The sequence below is a fragment of the Cercospora kikuchii genome, assembly GCF_019650295.1.
Source record: "Cercospora kikuchii DNA, contig_00002, whole genome shotgun sequence".
In the NCBI taxonomy this organism is placed as follows: domain Eukaryota; kingdom Fungi; phylum Ascomycota; class Dothideomycetes; order Mycosphaerellales; family Mycosphaerellaceae; genus Cercospora; species Cercospora kikuchii.
Window position 1 is genome coordinate 3081536 of NW_025408583.1, and position 18366 is coordinate 3099901.

The window sequence follows — 18366 nt, forward strand, 5'->3', positions numbered from 1 at the left end:
GCGATGTCGGCTGAAACTTCATCCGGAAGGAGGACGCAATTTCCTTGCCCGACTTTGCTCCTCCATCTGTTCGCGATGAAATGTCAATGGAAACCGAGTCGATGACTGGCCCAATGCTTCGACGAACAACGATAGTCCCTAGCAACACGTGAACTCGTGTCGCTGGGACTGCGGAAAGCTTTCCGGCGATGGAGCTGGACACCGCAGACGTCGCGCACCAGCACGAACGCAGGATGCCATCAGTCGCCACAGCTGTGCGGGGTGCTCCATTGCCACGGATATGATCAGCTAAATACATGGAATAAGCTACACGCTCAGGCTACTCGCCCATTTGCATCTTCTCACTAGCTTCTGAATATAACATCCGATACAATCATGTCGTACCAGACCAATTTGTTCATCAATGGAAAATACGTCCCCTCCTCCAGTGGAGAGACGTTGACCATCCACAGCCCCAACGATGATTCTTTGGTCACAGACAAGATTCAAGCTGCCAGCGAGGCCGATGTCGATGCCGCCGTCGCGGCAGCCAAAGCCGCCTTTCCCCAATGGCGGGATACTGCTGGCCATAAGCGGGCCGCCATCATGCTGAAGTTTGCCGACCTGCTTGAGGCGAATGTCGACAAATTGGCTCAATTGGAATCTGTTGCCATGGGTCAAGTATGTCCGAACGAGTATCGACCGTGCAGTAACTCTGCTAATCGACATAGCCCGTTTCTGTAGCGAAGCGTATGATTCTTGGTCCAGTCGCTCTGTGGAGGTATTACGCAGGTTACTCTGGCAAGGTTGCTGGTGAGAATATTCCATATACCTTCGCACGAAGTTGCGTAGAGCTGCTGACCCCTGACTTACAACAGGTGAATCATTCCCACCTGATGAGGACGGCACGTACAAGGTCAGCAGCATTGGAATCTCAGGCAAATCTGGCCGATCAATATTAATGCTATGGTTTAGATTGTGCAATACGAACCTCTCGGCGTTTGTGCCGGCATTTGCGCCTGTGAGCTTGAAAGCAAAACATTCCACTGAAGCGAACGATCGACTGACCTTGACAGGGAATGGGACGCATGTCTTGGCTGCTGTGAGTGTCTTTGCGTGCTTGCAATGCTCGGGCGACTGACGTATGTGCTCTCAAACAGTGGAAGATGGCACCCGCAATGGCAGCAGGTGAGTAATAGCAATAGTTTCCAAGATGAGTTCGCGCAGCTGAGACATGACTTGAATCGCAGGCAACACTTTCGTCCTGAAGAGCAGTGAAAAGAGTCCACTTGGCACTTGTGCTTATGGAGCTCTCCTAAACGAAGCTGGCTTCCCTCCGGGAGTTATAAATATCTTGACAGGCGATGGAAAGGTTGGATCACTGCTCGCACATCACATGCAGGTCAGCAAGATCGCGTTTACAGGTCAGTCCTTGTGTCCGCTCGTCCTTCTCTCCGCCTTCGCCATGCTGATTGCGCATCAGGATCTGCACCAGCCGGAAGAGCAGTAATGGCGGCAGCTGCCAAGTCCAATCTGAAGAAAGTCAGCCTCGAATTGGGCGGCAAGAGTCCGGTATCGTCGCCAAACGCTCTGGCACCACGAATTACAATTAACTTTGTGGTACTAGGCCCTGATCTTCGATGATGCTGATCTTGAAAATGCTGTAGAACATAGTTCTACAAGTTTCTTACGAAACTCTGGACAGGTGAGTGAAGGTCACCTGCCTGGCTCTCGCGCGCACAATTTGAGCTGATGGTTTACAGATCTGCTTCGCGGCATCTCGTGTCTTGGTGCAAGAGAACATTGCACCTAAATTCATCGAGGCGATCAAAGTGGCCTTCGAGGGCGCAGAGAAGCAGATGGTATGAGAAGTTCTCACCTCACCTTGCATGGCTTTGCGTGTTGACGATTCACAGGGTGATCCTTCTCTTGCTGATACTGCATTTGGGCCACTCGCCGACAAGAAGCAATTTGAACGTGTCATGTCGTTCCTCACAGGAGCGCGTGAAGAGGGCGTTCAGGTTTTGGTTGGTGGAGAGCGCAAAGGCGACAAGGGCACTTTCGTAAGCAACGCTCAGATTCGTGATCGTGTTCGTTGCTGACATTGATATCTTAGGTCAAGCCAACGGTCTTCCTGAATCCCGACATAACTTCGAAGGTTTACACTGACGAGATATTCGGTCCTGCCATCTCAGTCCGCACTTTCAAGGACGAAGATGAGGCGGTCGAACTCGCCAATGCTACAACGTATGGTCTTGGGTCTACAGTATACACTTCAGACGTCGCACGAGCGTTGCGAGTCGCTGGCAAACTGGAAGCTGGTACAGTTGGCATCAATTCCGCTTTCAACACCAGCCCACAAACACCCTTTGGCGGATATAAGCAAAGGTTGGTGATCCCGTATAGAGAGCCATCGATGCGACACGACTGACACTTTTCAGCGGATATGGGCGTGAAAGTGGTCCAGAGGTAAGTATACACTTCGCGATGATGCCGATAGAGACTAACAATGGTGTAGGGTCTGAAAGAGTATCTGCAACCGAAGACGATTCACATCAACATGAATGTCCCGAAGAAAAAGTGATACCTTGACGTGGCTACCCACAGAAGTGGATTCGTATTGTGGCTTCACAATCCAAGAAAGTTGGTCAGGAAAGAGGATATTCCGAGAGTATAGGACATGCGTTTGCTCAGATTATGCATCATGATAGGTAAAATGCATATATCCGACGCCTCACCATCGGCTGCAACTGTCGCCTCTCGAAATGCTACTTTGTTTACACACAGGCTTCTATCTCTTCATCTAACGGCTCTTCTCGCGCAACCTGGAACCAGCTGGCATTATTGCAAGACAATTTGAAATGTTATGCGATGCCATCCATGTGCTTTTTCGAGCTCCTCCCAACCCTCTTGCTGCTCCACCGAGGCCTCCAAATGCGTCCCAGTCTTCTCGCCGACTTTCCGGACCATTTCCTTGAAGGACGCCACATCATGCCGGAACATGTTTCCAGACCGGATATTTGCAGGATGTTGTACCTCTTTGGCCTTCTTCACAGCAGTCTGCCGACCAAATAGCATTGACCCGGCCTTTGGCTTCAGTAACCGCACGGATCGCGATACAGCCTCCACCTGGTCATCCCATGAAAATAAGTGGAAGAAAGAAGCCGCATGTATGATGTCGAATTGTCTCCCGGCGAGACCACCAACATCTTCGCCAAAGAAATCTCCGGATACAAAGTTCGTGGCTAAGTTGTCGCGATCCTTGAATAATTGGAAGCCCAGGTCAATGAATTCTGGCTCCAATTCACTACCAAAGACACTCGTTGCCGGCGCGCCATCATGGATGAGTTTTCGGATATTATGTCCAAAGCAACACGCCAGATCCAACAACGTCTCGCCGCCTCGGACACGTTCCAGTACTTGTGAATAATTCTCGGACTTGCTCACGCTGAATTCGAGAAAATAGTAATTTCCCACGCACGGGTATTTGAAGACCTTCCAGGCCTCATCGCGCTATTGTTCGAACTTCTCAGCGTTGAACTCAAAGCAGTCGTGCCGCAAATACATACCACTTTGCGTACATGCGAGACGACTTCATCTTCGGGCACGCCACTGTACTTCACCAGGACCTCGCGCGCCGGGCCGATGGTTTGAGGATCGCCCGGCGTGAAATATACTCCGAGGTTTGTCGATTCGGTGTGTTCGTCGACTTTTGTGAGCGGCAAGGTCGGCATTGCTTGTTTCTTGTAGGTAGAGTATTCGCAGTTAAGAATGAGACCGAGGAAGGCTGTGTTTGGTGCTATTGGCCATTTGGATGAGCACTGACAGTGGCCGCAGTATGTGCTTCTTTCTGATCCTAGTGCTCCCGGTATGAATCGAATTGCTTCACCTAGAAGCCGGACACGAGGTCAATCTGTCGTTTAGCGTACCGATGAAGGGGTTCACACGTGAAGCGAGGTCGTTTGGAGAACGAGTAGACTCAGACTCAGACCCTGTGCTGATAGCGTAGGATAATATTGCTCTATGCCTCAGAAAGCTCAATTGCACCACTACATGTGGGGCAGACCAAGTCGACTTACGTGGGTCATGGTGTGAGGTATAGTCAGCATTAGCACGAGCTGGGACTTTCTGATACACTTTACAGCAAAATCTTCAGTGGACATCCTGCCTTCGGCTCTTGGAACAGGATCCGATATGCTCTCATCTTCGGCAAGTCGCGCGTATTGCCCAAGGTGACGAGCGAGCCAATCGTCATCACAGTGCACGCGTCTTTGTACTCGCCTGCTTCGCGCGAGAGCATATTTACCTGCTTGCTCGACACATCTTGCTAGCTGCTCTTTCCGCTGCATGCTCAACATCGTCAGATTGCCTCAAGATTCATCGCCACCGCGAGCAGGACTGCAGTGTTGACCAGGATCTCGACGTGTTCTGAAATATGCGCGTACTGGTGACTGGAGGTGGAGGCTACCTGGCCGGCCATATCATAAATCAATTACTTCGGTGGGTCAGAGTTGATCGCGCATCGCTGGATTCCACCCCTGAGCTGTGTTCTCTCTTGCTGGAGGTCGGCGCTGACTAGCTGTTCACTTTGCCACAGGCGAGGGCATAGTGTAGTGACCACTGCGCGCACGAAAACCAAAGCCGAGAAATTGAAGAAGCGCTACGCAGAATTGGATCCCGCTGTCTTCGACGTGGTCATCGTGGAAGATATTGCGAAAGAAGGAGCATTCGACGAAGCGGTCGTCTCTTCACCACCATTCGACGGCGTCTGTCATCCCACATCGCCGTTTCATTTCGCAGTAACTGGTACGTCAAGTCAAGCGATTCAAGCTCTCCCATCTGAGTCTAGTGGCATACTAACTCCCTGCTTCCCTCGTGCAGATATTCAGAAAGGTGTCGATCTCCTCAGTCCCTCCCAGGCATGCTCGGTGTCGATCGCAACCAGACGAGGGTGAAACGGAGCTAACGAGAGTGTCGCAGAACTGCTTGACCCTGCAATAATCGGAACCACTGGGATTCTCAAATCCATCAAGGCACATGCACCAAGTGTGCGGCGCGTGGTCATCACCTCGTCGCTAGCGGCAATGATTCATCCATGGCAAGGTGCTTGGCGTAAGTAGTGATCCCTGCGCGCCGTTTCTCGCGGACCCCAGTCCTAATTGCTGCATGCATTGTCATCGATGGGCCCTTGACCTGGTCTATGGGTCTACCTCGCTTCCTAGCAGAGACCTGTCGCGTGTTGCAGCGAGGGACAGGATGCGTCTCCCACTGTGCAACCTACTTATCTTTCTTCGCTTAAAGCGTATACTGACTGGCTCCGATGCAATGAACAGCAGGGAACTATCCAGGCCATACGTACACTGAAGCCGACTGGAACCCGATTACGGCTGAGCAAGCATTCCAGGACCCCCTATGTGGATACCGCTTCTCGAAGAAGCAGGCGGAGCAAGCAGCCTGGAGTTTCGTTGCAGAGGATTCAGCGCTGAACTTTACTTTACAAACGATTTGCCCTCCGCTGATGCTCGGACCGACTGCTTCTGGTGATCTCTGGGATGGCAATCTAGCGAATGTCAACGAAAGCTTGAAGCGCGTCAGAGATATTTGCTTTGGCAAAGCACGGGCCGACAACGAAATACCGTGAGACCGCTGCCCACCCGTTGTGCATTTGGAGGACAAGCGTGGCTGACTCGCTTCTTTGCAGGCCGAATGGAGCGAGCTTTATCTTCACCGACGTGCGGTAAGTGTGTGGAATGAAAGTTCCCGGTCAGACCCCGGAGGCTATGCTTCAGAGAGCTGACCTTGCTCCTGCATCGTTGCAGTGACGCCGCGCATTACCATGTACTTGCCCTTGAGAGAGCAGACGACGTTTCGGAGCGATACTTCATCCCGACTGGCTGGTTTGCCAACGAGGATATTGTGCGTATTGCCCGAGAGAATTTTCCTGACCTTACAGACAGTTTGCCACTTCCAGGCACCCCCGGGGGTTCGTGGCCAAAAGACGGAATGTACACGATCGATAATTCAAAGACGCGGAGCGCGTTTCCGACCTTTGTCGACTTCCGGTCTTTGGAGGAATGTATTATTGATACAGTACAGAGCCTAAAGGCTGTGGTCGCATGATGCTCTCATCTTGAACACAGTCCTTGGCTCAAATGCCAGGCCAGATAATGTGCGAATGCTTGCATTTCCACGTTCAACAAGTTCACAGGCAGCGCATGGTGCTGCTGAATAACCAATGCTGCCGAGTTTCCGAAAGCACAGGCCTCCAGAAGATGTGTCGCCTGCTGGTGTGCACTTCTTGAGCCCATGATTTGTCACTCCAGTGCTGCTCGTTCCTCTAAGCTCCCGATACTTGGGTGCTGTTTGTGTGACCGATCAATCCAAAGGAAAACCTTTGCGCTCCCAATCTCTCCACTCCTGCACCGCGTGTCGTAAAGTGGCGATCAAACGGGGCAAGCGTCGTGCGGCGCTGCCCTCACTATCTCCGAGCGCAGCAGACGGATCCCCAGCCAGGACGGTGTAGTAAGCTGTGATCATGCTGTCCAAGTCCGGAAAACCTGCAACTTTGGCTTGTTCGGCAACGTATCTCAGGCGATCCTCCACCGACGCACCACTGCTCAAATGCGATGATCGGGGAGGAATTTCCGCAGACGCCATGCTGGATGATCGGTACGAGTCATCTGGCGAGTTGATGCCAGACAAGGAAGGCAGAAAATCAGGCGTCAAAGACGAGCCTGATGGGGGAGAGCCGGGCCTGCTGGCTGTGCTCACAGCAGTCGATATCATCGGCTGAGCGTCTTGGAAGGTCACGGCGTCCATGAAGTGAGGTTGCCGAGTATGTTGTCCATGAATGTCTGCTGGCTCACGTTAGCCTAAGCTGCGCGTTGATGGCCCGAGACATGTGCACTTGCCTCTGAAGTAGTCAAAGCACGGAGTCTGTTCGCCAAAGGGAGTTGACTGCATCTGTAGACTGTGGAGGGACATGTCGTTTGACATGTGTTGCGCCATGGTCGCTGGCACTGCATTGCTGTTGAGGAGAGCAAAAGTTGCTAAGCCGTGTGAAGCTTGAGATCCGCCCTCCATAGTGGGCGGCCTCAGAACACCATGGGAATGATCGTGCGGCGCACTGGGCGAGGTGTTTGACACCATGTTCGCAGTGGGCGCACCAGAGTGGAAACTGGATCCAAGTTGCGAATCTCGCCTGGTGGTGAAGAGAGCATTGGCGTTGAACGTGTCTGGACTTAGCACGTGGGCGTTGGCGTCCATGTTCTGCACACTGTGTTTCGTCCCCTCGAGCTGTTCGACCTTGGCTTGCAGTTCTTCTACGCGAGCCTTCATGCGTTGTCCTAAGCACGCCATGTTAGTGGGAGGGCATGCCAGGCCAAGCAGGGACGACAAAGAGAAGGGGGGGAACACACGGTAGGAGCGCTGAGCCACTCGATTCTGCATACGTTTCTTGGCCTTGCGGTCGGCTGTGTGCGACCAGTCGTCGGCGAGGGCGTCGTGATTCTGCTGTACGGCATCCGGTCCTGCACAGGGAGGCTCGCTGTCCGCTCGATGCTCAGCCATTCGTAATATACCTTGACCACAATTCTCGGAGGCGTAAAGGCAGGCGTATTGGTCAGCAGAGGGGCCAGTGTTGGGAATGGGAGCAGGACTTGGGCGAGGTGCGTTGGAGATGAAGATCATGGACGATAATCATTGTGGACAGGCACATGCGGAGTAGTCGTGTTGATGTGCAGCCCCATGGCGGGCGGACTGGCTCGTGGCACGGCTTCTCACGCAGCGCTTCAGCCGTAGGGCGCCGTTCAAGGGTGCGACGAGCAATCGTCAGTGTCGTCCTTCACCCAGGTCGTGCAGGATTTGAGGAGCCTGAAGCAGTTAGAGTTGGGAGTGGCATGAGTGCGGAGCGATGGACTGCAGATGTTGGCGCTGCTCGCCAATGGGCAAGGCGCAGTACGGCAACCTGGCAGATCTGCGGCAGGAGCAGACACCGCTCGACGGCCAGGGAGGAGCATTGGACTTGTGGGCGGAGGAGTGCCCATGTCGTCCCCTGCAGATGGCGAGAAACAGCGGCAGCCGGGGGGTTGCGCCACGCCAATGTCGATGCACCGCTACCTGGGACGCGCGTGCAGGTCGGTGTTGTTGTGGCAGCAGCAGGTGAAGTTGCGCGCTCTGTCTCACTAACAACGAAGCGACGCGATGATCGACGGCTTGTCCCTGAACGGCAATGCGAACGAGACGCGACGTGCCGCTGCCAAGAAGCGACGCAGATCAGCCTCTGTTGGCGCAGAGCTTAAAGTCAGCGGGCCAAGCACAACCAGCAGCAACAACAACCCCTCCCGCACTTACGCCGCCGCGCGATAGCCAGATCACGAAAGGGCCGTGTACGGACGGATCTGTCACGAGACGGGACGTCAGCGCGCCAACACGGCCACGCGCACGAGCCGGCACCAAGCACCGCGAAGCATACCCGTCAACGTGTCGCCCATGCACTGATGCGGCCACGGAACCTCCACATGGCAGCGCTGGTAGAAGAGCAGCGATGACCATCCGGATGCGCACCTGGCTTCCATGTGCAATATGCTGAAGAGCATTTCATCCAGAGCCACTGCCCCACTCGCCATCTAACACGGCCTCTTGTTGCTCGCGCATCTCCTGCATCCGAGCTCGCATGCTTCGCTGTTGATTCCGGCAGCTGCGAGGAAGCAGTGCTGCCTCTTCGACATGACGCTCGCCCGCAGTAGCATGGCCTTTTGTGCCAGCGCCATCGTGTGGGAATAGCTCGCTGACACTCTGGGACACCCAGCCGGGCCTCCTCTAGACCGCTGGCACCCACCCATTCGTGCAGGCCAACATTCACACTTCTTCGGTATCCGACTTCCTGGTCGTCTTTGAACCCTCAGGGTTCCTGGCAGCACCCGCTGATCGAGCATCGTTGCATGCTGCTTTGCTGGGACCACACTTCCGCGACCACTCCCTCTTGACTTCCGGGACTGCGGCAGGGCTATCGAGGTTAACTACACCGCTGCCTCAGATCTCCTGCACCGCCATCGACGCACCCACGGCCCCTCTTGCCCTCCCACGCCTCGACCCTTCTCCTTCCACTCATGCCTGAGCGTACCAGTAGCGGCGGAGCCGCACGAAGTCGAGAGACCGTCAAACTCCGGGACAGTTGCGAAATATGTGCTAGCGCCAAGGTCCGATGCAGTAAAGAGAAGCCATCCTGCTCCCGATGCATCAATCGTGGCTTGAAGTGCGAGTACGGCCTATCACGGCGCAACGGCCGGTCAGCGACCAACAACAACAACAGCAGCAGCAGCAATCGCGACCAAGATCAGAGCTATGGCACACATGTGAAGCCTCCAGTGGCGCCAGTGCGGCGAGACAGCGGAAATCAGAATCGCCAGATTGAATGGACGACGGACATGGTCGATGTGTCCACAGAGGATCCTCACCTTACCGCCCTATCACAACCTATGCCACACTCGATGCCTGCTTATCCGCAAACCGCTCCGATGAGCGTCCCATTCACGCAAGAAGTGCCAGACCTCAATGTCTCGATGCTACCGAACGAAACCAACATGGACCTTTTCATGATGAATAGCGATGTAACGACGTGGACCGACATCCAACCACCATGGGCAGCCGCCGCGTGTGAGCCGGACCATTGTTGCTTGAACACGGCGCTCGACCTGCTACGTCAACTGAGTATAACGGAAGCGTCCAAAGCGTGCCCGAGACGTGGTATGCCTGAGCAAATCCCGCCTCCCACGCTCGAAATGGCTGCTACCATGAATCGAACAATCATTGCTTCTTTGAATACTATCCTTGGTTGTTCTTGCTCACTAAACGGTAACCTACTGACGATCATCTCCTTGGTCACCTTCAAGGTCAGTGGTGTCAGCTGCAAGAGATTGGCAAATACGTGCATTCACTGACCGTGCTCTGTACAGCTCATTGCGTGGTGCGCGTCAGCTGCGAAGAACACTCCTCGTGCTGACTCACCCATGTCAACGGCAGAGACAATGGGCTCGAACGCGCCCATAGCACTCAAGGATCTGCTTCGCAGCCCTCCGGCAGGGCTTGACGGTCTCATGGATGCCGTGGGTGCCACTGGCAACGAGCAGATACAGGCCGCGGCACAGACGGTGCTCGACGACCTCTACCGAGTACAAGATCTCGTTAACCTGTTTTCACAGCGACTGAACATGGCTCGGCGAAGGAGAAGTGCCGTGGGTGGAGGTTCAGCAGGTTCTGACATACAAGCTGCCATGTACAATACTTCGACAACATTGAGTGAGGTAAGTCAATTGCACCACACGCTGTGGCCTCGGCAACTAACGCTCGTCAGTCGGTCTCGGCGCAGCTCGAAAGTGATTTAAGGCGACGGCTTCGGGCTGTCAGCTTTGAGACGGTACAGATTCTGCTACGTGGATGATTTCCTCATCAGCAGGGATGTTACTAGGCCTATTTCTTGCGGGATGGCGTTTGTGGGGTTTGCTCATATTCAGAAGGTTCAGCTACTACGACGTGGCGACTGCTCCTTCTGCACACAAGAGCGCGGAATTCCTAGAGCGGAAAGCACAGGCATCAGATTGTGCCTGCGATCAGCAACAGAAATCAACCCAGTGCCGTTCGCCCTGCATTCGTCACGATCAGCCAGGCATGTGTATTCATGTTGCCTCTGGGTCTGAATGACGTGAGGTGCACAGTAAGCCAACACGCGACAGCCAGATAAGGTTCTGGCGAATGAAGAACGACCATGCATATGCTCGCCCAAGCGTCATTGTCTACACTGCAGCGTTCTGGCCGTGGTGGAACGGAATCGTAACATCTCAGAAAGAGAAGGCAGTAAGATCTCGACCAAAACAACCACCACTGCCAAGAAATTCGACTCGGCCCTCGAATAGCGCCCTGTTCTGTTTCATAGTGCCAGTCTCGCACATCGGCCCTATTTTTCTACACACAGTTTCTCCACTGACTCGGCCCAGGTCAGCCCAGGTCGTTGCTTCCCCGCAAAGTCGTGGCGATTGTTACAACGGAGGAGACAGTACAACGGAGATACGTTGGGGTACTAAAGATGCAGAATATCCTCGTAAATACCACGACTCCTGCGTGTGTTCCAGAACAATCGCTTCGATTCCACACATATGATCATGCCTGACGACAAGAAGGATTCGCAGACTTCCTCTGACTGACGCTTCAGAAGCCATCTGTCATCGCCTTCACTAGAGTCGGCGTCACTGCAGAGGCTCACGCAGTGAACGCAGTGATTGTTATTACCATCCTCTCTGCAGTCAACGCCGCCCTTTACGTGGGGTCCAGAGCTTTGTACGGGCTCGCCGTGGAGAAACAAGCACCCAGGATCATCGCGATGACCAACTCGAGAGTTGTGCCCATTTATGTCTACGTCTTCATGACCACCGTCGGATTCCTGTCGTTGCTCAATCTTGCTTCCGGAGCGGGCGAGTTTTACACCTGGATCATCAGCATGACTGGCGTCGCGACATCTATCACTTGTAAGCACAGCCTGCCCAGTCGTGCAGCATCGTTAACCAAGCTCGTTAAGGGGTTGCATCTGCCTTTGCCACATTCATATGCGCCAGGCGCTTACTAAGCAGGGCATCTCCACCCTGGGCAGGCTTCATCACTTGCGTTGGATTTGTGTTCGTGCAGGATTGGACGGCTATTGCTCCGTGGGACCTGAAGGCGTTCTTCATGAACTACATCGTCATCGCTCTCTTCCTATTGTTGGGTGTAGGCTGGAAAATTGTATATCGTACGGAAGGCGGCCAGCCCGGAGGTGCAAACCTGGAGGACTGCAGACGTGGCATGTTGGGCATGGGCATGTGGTGTGACACTTGCAACTCATGAGCACCTCGTGGCTGAACAACAGAACTGAAATGCGCGTGACTTCCCGATCTACACCCGCCAACTTTGTCTTGGCGCGGGAAGGGCAGCCGGAGCACTTGCCGGCTCGCCTCCGCCCATCAACATCACACTCTCTGCATCAGCATCGACCTGCGGTATATAGGACGCAACGAACGTGGGCCATGATTTTGTCTCACATCTGATACTTTGATCACTTTCAGTATTCCTCTCCCTCTTCCTTTAGCTGATCGCTTATCAGAGATGCAGTTCCATCTCAATGGCTTCCAGGGCTCTGGAGATCCGAATGAGACACAGTTCAAAAGCCAAGAACCTGACTTCCAATTCAGTCTACCAGAAGAAGTCGATGTATTGATTGTAGGAGCCGGCCCTGCGGGCCAACTGCTCGGCGCTCAAATGGCTCAGTTTCCGGACATCACAACCCGGATCGTGGAGTCCAAGCCGGGAAGGTTGGAGCAAGGCCAGGCCGATGGTCTGCAGTGTCGAACAATCGAGATCTTTGAGGCTTTCGGATTCAGTGAGCGTGTTCTGAGAGAAGCATATTGGGTGAATGAAACAACCTTTTGGTCGCCGACTGAGGATGGCAGCGGTTTGCGACGAAGTGGGAGGATCAGAGGTGAGTAACTAATCTTGAACAGCTTGCGGCAATATTCAGGAGAGCAGAGGGCTGACATGTAATGATCGCAGATACGGAAGAGGGATTGTCCGAGTTTCCGCATGTAATCTTGAACCAGGCTCGCCTCCATGATCTGTGGCTGGATGCTATGAAACATTCTCCGACAAGACTTGAGCCATCGTATAGTCGCAAAGTCACAGATCTGGACATATCACAAGATCAAGGCCCAATCACCGTGACACTGGAACGTCTGGATGATGCTCACAAAGGTCAGCGGGAAGTTGTACGCGCCAAGTACGTTGTAGGCTGTGATGGCTCGAGAAGCGGCATTCGCAGGAAGCTTGGGCTGGAGATGAGAGGCGATTATCAAAATCAGGCTTGGGGCGTCCTCGATGCGCTCATCGTTACTGACTTCCCCGACGCGCGGTTGAAGACTGTGATCCATTCTGCAGATCAAGGCAGTATTCTCATCATTCCCCGCGAAGGTGGTTATCTCTCAAGATTCTACATCGAGCTCGACAAGGTAAAAGAAGGAGATCGAATGGATCGATCGGCGGTCACAGCAGAAGCACTAGTGGACCGAGCCAAGCGCATATTTGCTCCATACACTTTCGATGTGCGGCAAATCGCTTACTGGTCAGTTTATGAGGTTGGCCAAAGGCTCACGGATCACTTCGACGATGTTCCCAAAACAGAACAGCATCTTCGTGACCCGCGAGTCTTCATCACCGGAGATGCGTGCCACACGCACAGCGCGAAAGCCGGCCAAGGCATGAATGTTTCTATGAACGACAGTTTTAACCTGGGATGGAAGCTGGCTCATGTGAGCATTTTGACGCACACACTTGTTTTCACTGGCTAACATGGAAAAGGTTCTGCGTGGTCTCGCACCCCCGAAGTTATTGCATACCTACTCTCAGGAGAGACAAGCAATAGCACAAATGCTGATCGATTTCGACCGCGAGATGTCGCGAATGTTCGCAGCCAAGCCAAAGAATAAGGCTGATAAGGAAGACAAAGACTACGTCGACCCAGCCGTATTTCAGGAGAATTTCCAAAGGCAAGGTCGCTTTATGGCTGGCGTCGAGACGAGATATCTTCCTGGGCCACTCACAAGTTCCAACACGACATATCAGCACCTCGCAACTGGCTTCCAGCTAGGAACTAGATTCCAGTCCGTACAAGTCGTTCGTGTTGCAGATGCCAAACCTGTTCAGCTCAGCCATAACGCTATGAAAGCAGACGGACGATGGTGTATTGTCATATTTGGTGACGATAACAGTCCTGCCTCTCCTTCATCACCTGTGACTGGCATCTGCGACTACTTGGAAAAGAAGCTGATTCCGAGCCTGACGCCTCATGGAGCCGATATTGATTCGGTAATCGATGTTCGAGCAGTGTTTCAACAGCCCCGGCAGACGCTCGAAATCACCGCCTTGCCATCATTACTTCTACCCGCGAAAGGCAAGCTTGGCCTTCAAGACTATGAAAAGGCCTTCACAGACGAGCCCAGTTACGGCTTTGGCTTCGGAGAGATCTATAAAACTAGAGGTGTCGATCGACAAGGCTGTATCATTGTGGTGCGGCCGGATCAGTACGTCAGTGCTGTGTTCCCGTTGGCAACAGAAGCGACTGGTATGCTTGACGGCTTCTTCGGAGGGTTTATGAATCGCGTAGCTCCAGTCACTAATGGAGTCCATTGACGGTGTACGCAATGCAAGAAACAGATTTGTTACACGGTACTTGCAAGAGGTGCTCAGAGATCGATCCTACACTAGACATCCGTGTAGATTGTCACATCGCAGAGTGAAACCTGCCAAGATAAATGGAATCTAAGATTTGCCATGAACTGCCTCGCCCATGTATTTCGCCAGAGCAATCATCGTCTCCTCTTGCAATCTTCTACCTACGAGCTGTATCGAAACATGAGCGCCATCATATATTTCTGGATCGTCTACAGATATTGCGTTAGCTTCATGGAAACATAAGAATGGATCGTTAGCCACTTACAAGTATCCTGCGTCTTTTGATCAGTTTCATTGACAGCCTGAAAGTTCTCGAACTTTTTGTCGACATTCTTATCCACATTGGTGATGGGAACAACAACGCTCGTGTCTAGGGGCGGTCGTGTCAGCGGTTAGTGTGGAGGATTCAGGCACATCTACTCACAATCCAGCAGATTGACCCAGAGGGTATAGTTGTAGTACGTGAACGCTTTCGGTCTCGCGGCAGGGAAAGGCGCGGCAGGGCAGATGACTGCATCAACAGGTCGTCCAGTATTCGTCAGTGCGGCTGTACTATTCCAGTAGTCCATGTACTCCTTCTGTGCGTTTCGTTTAGTGATATTCGTCGCCATGACTTCTGAGGCATTAGCCTGTGTACCACGGGCGACGAGGACCTGCTCCGCCATATCTTCTCCGGATAGATCGATGTCTTTGAAGACATCTGCGCCTCCATCAAGATTGTAGCATTTGACGCAGATCTCAGCCAGCTTTGAGTGTTCGGGAGTGGGTTTCCATTCGATGACTTGATGGCCGAGTTTCTCCATTGCTTTTACTGCTGTGTCGATTGCCCTCGCCACTGGTGGAGTTGGGCTGCATGCTCCATCGTGGCGCAGGACCGCGAAGGAGAGCTTTGTACTCAGGCGGCGCACTGGATCAGAAACTGCGAGCTCGGCCTCATCTCGCCATGGGATCTCGTGCGTGAGGGGATCGTTTAGCCATGGTTTAGTACTCAGCACCGCTTGAGTGACGAGCTTCAATCCATCCGCACTTGTGGCAAGGGGACCCACAACACTGAGAATGCTGTTCTGGCCGTCCATACTATTTGCCATGCCTTGATATGGCAATCGACCAGAACTGGGTCGGAGACCATAGAGGCCGTTGAACGCTGAGGGAATTCGAATCGATCCGCCAATGTCTGTTCCGAATCCCACTACACTTCCTCGAGCACCGATCAGGGTGCCTTCACCTCCAGATGACCTGATAAAGAGTCAGCTAGGGCATTTTTGGAGAATTTGTCTCACCTTACCCGCCTGAGCTGAGTAGTCTGTTCCGCGAATTCAGAGTATAACCTGAGAGATCAGTTTCGCAAACGCTGGCTGCATTCGAGTTCTTGTGATCTTACCTATGATATTGTTCACTGTCTCACCCGTCATGAGAGAGTGAGGCACACTTGTCTTGACGTACAACACAGCTCCAAGCGATCGAAACTCTCGAACCATTTCGGATTCAAAATTTCTTTCCTTGCCGGTACCTTTCTCTCCCTGGAATGAGCCAATCCATCCAACATAGCCCATATGCGTCTCGACTCCTTTGACATGAAATTGGTCCTTCAAAGATATAGGCAAGCCATGCAGCATGCCAACACCCTTCTTGTGCTGAGCATAGTACTGATCGAGAGCCTCGGCCTGCGCAATAGCTGCATCGAAGAATATTTCATGCAGACAATTCAGTAACTGATGAGCTATTGCAGCTCGGTGACAGAAAGCCTTGGTAATCTCGACGGCAGTCCATTTGCCGCTTGCTGCATTGTTGACGATCTCCAGGGCATCGCTCTCTGTGATCTGAATCTCTCGCTCGTTGAGAAACTGGTGGATGTACGCCCCAGTCACGTCCCGTTGCTCTTCAGGCGAGGGAATGCTTGCCAATCTCCATTCTGCCGGGATCAGGTCAAGAACTGATTGAGCCTTTTCTTTTGCAATTTGTCGCCAATCTGCCATGTTGAATGTTTAGTGCAAGCTCGTGTAGCTTTGGTGGCCAGCACTCGTAGAATATATGATCACAAGGTCAAACTTGAGGAAGATAAAAGAGTATCTTATCTGCCATGCGAAAGCATACAGATACAGGCCCTTGTTCATTGACATGTCGTCTTTCCTAATCCACTCATCATGCATGATGCTGATTTGCGGGGCTAAAGTGGTGCAGAGGGGTCGCAGCGCCGCATTCCGCGTCACCTGAAGCGACGGCCAGGATGAATACCGCACCAAGAAATATACCACGCGTTTCTTTCCAGTAATTCTGGGGTTCGAGCTTGTGCTTTGGCTTGCTTCTTGAGACTGGTGTTTGCAGCTTCGCAAGTGTGGGAGGTCAATCCGAGCCGGAGAGTCGCACTGCGCACGGAGCCACAGGCCGCAGGTTTGCTGCATGTTCTGACAGAACAATATATACACGTAATTGTGGTGCAGAACCACATTATGCTATGCTGTAGTAAGAGTCAAGATGCCCCCGAAACGCCTCGCTAGACCCAGCACGATAATTCTACAAAAAGCATCAAGGATGCCACGAACCTCATCTCATCGTTCTCAGCGCGAGCGGAGGCGCAGATTTTGTTGCGTCGCTATGCATGTGCTTCAAGCGCTCGTTCTGTGCGACCTTCCATGATCTCAGACCCTCAGCTTTCTTGATGCCGGCAACTGCTTCAGCGAGTGGCTTCTCGCCATCACTGCGTCCTTCAACCTCACTCCAGCGGCCCCTTGAGCTCCGGGCATTGTTCTTTATTACGCCTCCCTCGCCCCACATAGAAAGTCTCTGCACTTTGCGGAGCTTCTTGAGACCCCACCAGCATGCTCCGATCGAGAGCACAGTTGATGCGGCGGTTACACCGAAGAAGCCTAGGTTCGACTCTTCGATGAAGTTTTCCAGATTCATTCCGTACAGCGCGGCGATGAACATGCCGGCACTGATGCCCAAGGTCCCGATGCTGAACTTCAGATCGAGAAGCATGAGGCTGTTGCGGTTCGCGTCCAGAATGGCACGAACGATCTCCTCTGTGTTTCGAATGGCGCTGACGATATTCGACGACACTTGCACAATCTCGTCTGCCACTTTGTGGTACGATTCCAAGAGCAGTTCCACCTCTTCATGATTGTCATCCTCCCTTTCCGTCCCAGCAGCTTTTTCGGTGAGGTACATGCGGGCTAGATCATCGTCCGCTTCTAAGAGGTCGTCAATGGCATCGCGCACCAGGCGAGCTTTCTGTTCGAATGTGCCCAGCTTCTTTGAGTAGATGAGTAGATGTCGTAGCTTGTCACGATCAATATCCTCTTCCAATTCTCGCAGCACTCGCACCACGGGTTCCCTGACCCCCTCGAACTCGCTCTCAAGCCCACTCGTGACGCTGATGAGGACCGCTTCGAGGGCTCGGAATTCGTAAGGAAGATTTCCTGCAGCACTCGTGGTCTGCTTTTGCCGGAGCTTGCCCTCCAGATCGTACATGAACAGGCTTTGTGCGTAGGAATCGGTGGAGCCGTAGACATCGAAGACCAGAACGCGGTTGTGCTTGATCAGGCACCGCAGATGCAGCAAGTTGATCAAGATGGCCGATGGTCGGACCAGGATGTGTGGCAGCACGCTGCTATCGATCTTGCGCAAATCCCGCGGTAGCAGCGAATACTTCTGAATGAGCTCACTTTTGCGGAATTCGCCATTAACCAGCGTAACATTGCCATTCTCATCGAATTCAGTGCAGCGTAGCTTCAACTCGTTGCTAGGCTTGATGATCCTGCCGCCCAGGCCAGCATTGTCGTCCAAGAAGCCGGCAAGCGGAGGCAGATTGTCGTTGGCGGTAGGCTTGGCTGCGCTCCGTGACTGTCGCAGCCGTCGCCAGAAGGTCTCCTGGTGGCGAGGCGAAGATGTGTAGGAGCGACGCTGTATTCTATCGTGGTCGCTGCGCGCGATTTGTGAATGTCGCTGGACGTGTCCCGTTGACGCTGTGAAGGTTCGCGGTTGCAAAGGCGCGGCGGAGCGCGTCGTTATCGCGGGACGACATGCATGGGCAGGCGCATCGAGCAGATTGCGCAGCAGGTGCAGACATGCGGTCGAAGGTGCGGTGCGGCCATGGAGTGCCACCATGTCGATACTGTCACATTCTTGCTGCCA

General features: G+C 53.2%; 9 protein-coding genes across 10 annotated transcripts; 5 read left to right on the plus strand and 4 right to left on the minus strand.

Annotated features, from left to right (window-relative positions):
* Nucleotides 1-375: 375 nt before the first annotated feature.
* Nucleotides 376-2563, plus strand: CKM354_000345300 (uncharacterized protein; the record flags this gene model as incomplete). The annotated part of the gene is made up of 14 exons (XM_044798652.1): nucleotides 376-660; nucleotides 711-792; nucleotides 858-895; nucleotides 955-1000; nucleotides 1056-1081; nucleotides 1140-1167; nucleotides 1230-1403; nucleotides 1463-1551; nucleotides 1607-1684; nucleotides 1743-1841; nucleotides 1896-2042; nucleotides 2096-2367; nucleotides 2421-2448; nucleotides 2498-2563. 14 exons carry the CDS (start codon nucleotides 376-378, stop codon nucleotides 2561-2563), a joined length of 1458 nt encoding a protein of 485 aa, XP_044654587.1.
* Nucleotides 2564-2820: 257 nt separating this feature from the next.
* Nucleotides 2821-3713, minus strand: CKM354_000345400 (uncharacterized protein; the record flags this gene model as incomplete). The annotated part of the gene is made up of 2 exons (XM_044798653.1): nucleotides 2821-3492; nucleotides 3549-3713. The coding sequence occupies 2 exons, from the start codon at nucleotides 3711-3713 to the stop codon at nucleotides 2821-2823; spliced, it is 837 nt and encodes a 278-aa protein (XP_044654588.1).
* A 701-nt stretch (nucleotides 3714-4414) lies between these two features.
* On the plus strand, nucleotides 4415-6099 carry CKM354_000345500 (uncharacterized protein; the record flags this gene model as incomplete). Of its 2 annotated transcripts, none has more annotated exons than XM_044798655.1 (6): nucleotides 4415-4479; nucleotides 4577-4785; nucleotides 4960-5091; nucleotides 5316-5616; nucleotides 5681-5716; nucleotides 5799-6099. In XM_044798655.1, 6 exons carry the CDS (start codon nucleotides 4415-4417, stop codon nucleotides 6097-6099), a joined length of 1044 nt encoding a protein of 347 aa, XP_044654590.1. The 2 variants fall into 2 exon arrangements, with proteins under 2 accessions (XP_044654590.1, XP_044654589.1); XM_044798654.1 differs by having other exon boundaries at nucleotides 4960-5082.
* Nucleotides 6100-6354: 255 nt separating this feature from the next.
* On the minus strand, nucleotides 6355-7668 carry CKM354_000345600 (uncharacterized protein; the record flags this gene model as incomplete). Its single annotated transcript, XM_044798656.1, has 3 exons — nucleotides 6355-6833; nucleotides 6891-7325; nucleotides 7398-7668. The coding sequence occupies 3 exons, from the start codon at nucleotides 7666-7668 to the stop codon at nucleotides 6355-6357; spliced, it is 1185 nt and encodes a 394-aa protein (XP_044654591.1).
* A 1421-nt stretch (nucleotides 7669-9089) lies between these two features.
* On the plus strand, nucleotides 9090-10420 carry CKM354_000345700 (uncharacterized protein; the record flags this gene model as incomplete). Its single annotated transcript, XM_044798657.1, has 3 exons — nucleotides 9090-9872; nucleotides 9936-10283; nucleotides 10334-10420. The coding sequence occupies 3 exons, from the start codon at nucleotides 9090-9092 to the stop codon at nucleotides 10418-10420; spliced, it is 1218 nt and encodes a 405-aa protein (XP_044654592.1).
* A 642-nt stretch (nucleotides 10421-11062) lies between these two features.
* CKM354_000345800 (uncharacterized protein) lies at nucleotides 11063-11599 on the plus strand (the record flags this gene model as incomplete). The annotated part of the gene is made up of 2 exons (XM_044798658.1): nucleotides 11063-11077; nucleotides 11189-11599. 2 exons carry the CDS (start codon nucleotides 11063-11065, stop codon nucleotides 11597-11599), a joined length of 426 nt encoding a protein of 141 aa, XP_044654593.1.
* Nucleotides 11600-12114: 515 nt separating this feature from the next.
* CKM354_000345900 (uncharacterized protein) lies at nucleotides 12115-14190 on the plus strand (the record flags this gene model as incomplete). Its single annotated transcript, XM_044798659.1, has 3 exons — nucleotides 12115-12487; nucleotides 12559-13310; nucleotides 13360-14190. The coding sequence occupies 3 exons, from the start codon at nucleotides 12115-12117 to the stop codon at nucleotides 14188-14190; spliced, it is 1956 nt and encodes a 651-aa protein (XP_044654594.1).
* Nucleotides 14191-14319: 129 nt separating this feature from the next.
* Nucleotides 14320-16208, minus strand: CKM354_000346000 (uncharacterized protein; the record flags this gene model as incomplete). The annotated part of the gene is made up of 5 exons (XM_044798660.1): nucleotides 14320-14441; nucleotides 14498-14602; nucleotides 14657-15468; nucleotides 15518-15560; nucleotides 15614-16208. The coding sequence occupies 5 exons, from the start codon at nucleotides 16206-16208 to the stop codon at nucleotides 14320-14322; spliced, it is 1677 nt and encodes a 558-aa protein (XP_044654595.1).
* Nucleotides 16209-16776: 568 nt separating this feature from the next.
* CKM354_000346100 (uncharacterized protein) lies at nucleotides 16777-18339 on the minus strand (the record flags this gene model as incomplete). The annotated part of the gene is made up of 1 exon (XM_044798661.1): nucleotides 16777-18339. The coding sequence occupies one exon, from the start codon at nucleotides 18337-18339 to the stop codon at nucleotides 16777-16779; it is 1563 nt and encodes a 520-aa protein (XP_044654596.1).
* Nucleotides 18340-18366: the final 27 nt, after the last annotated feature.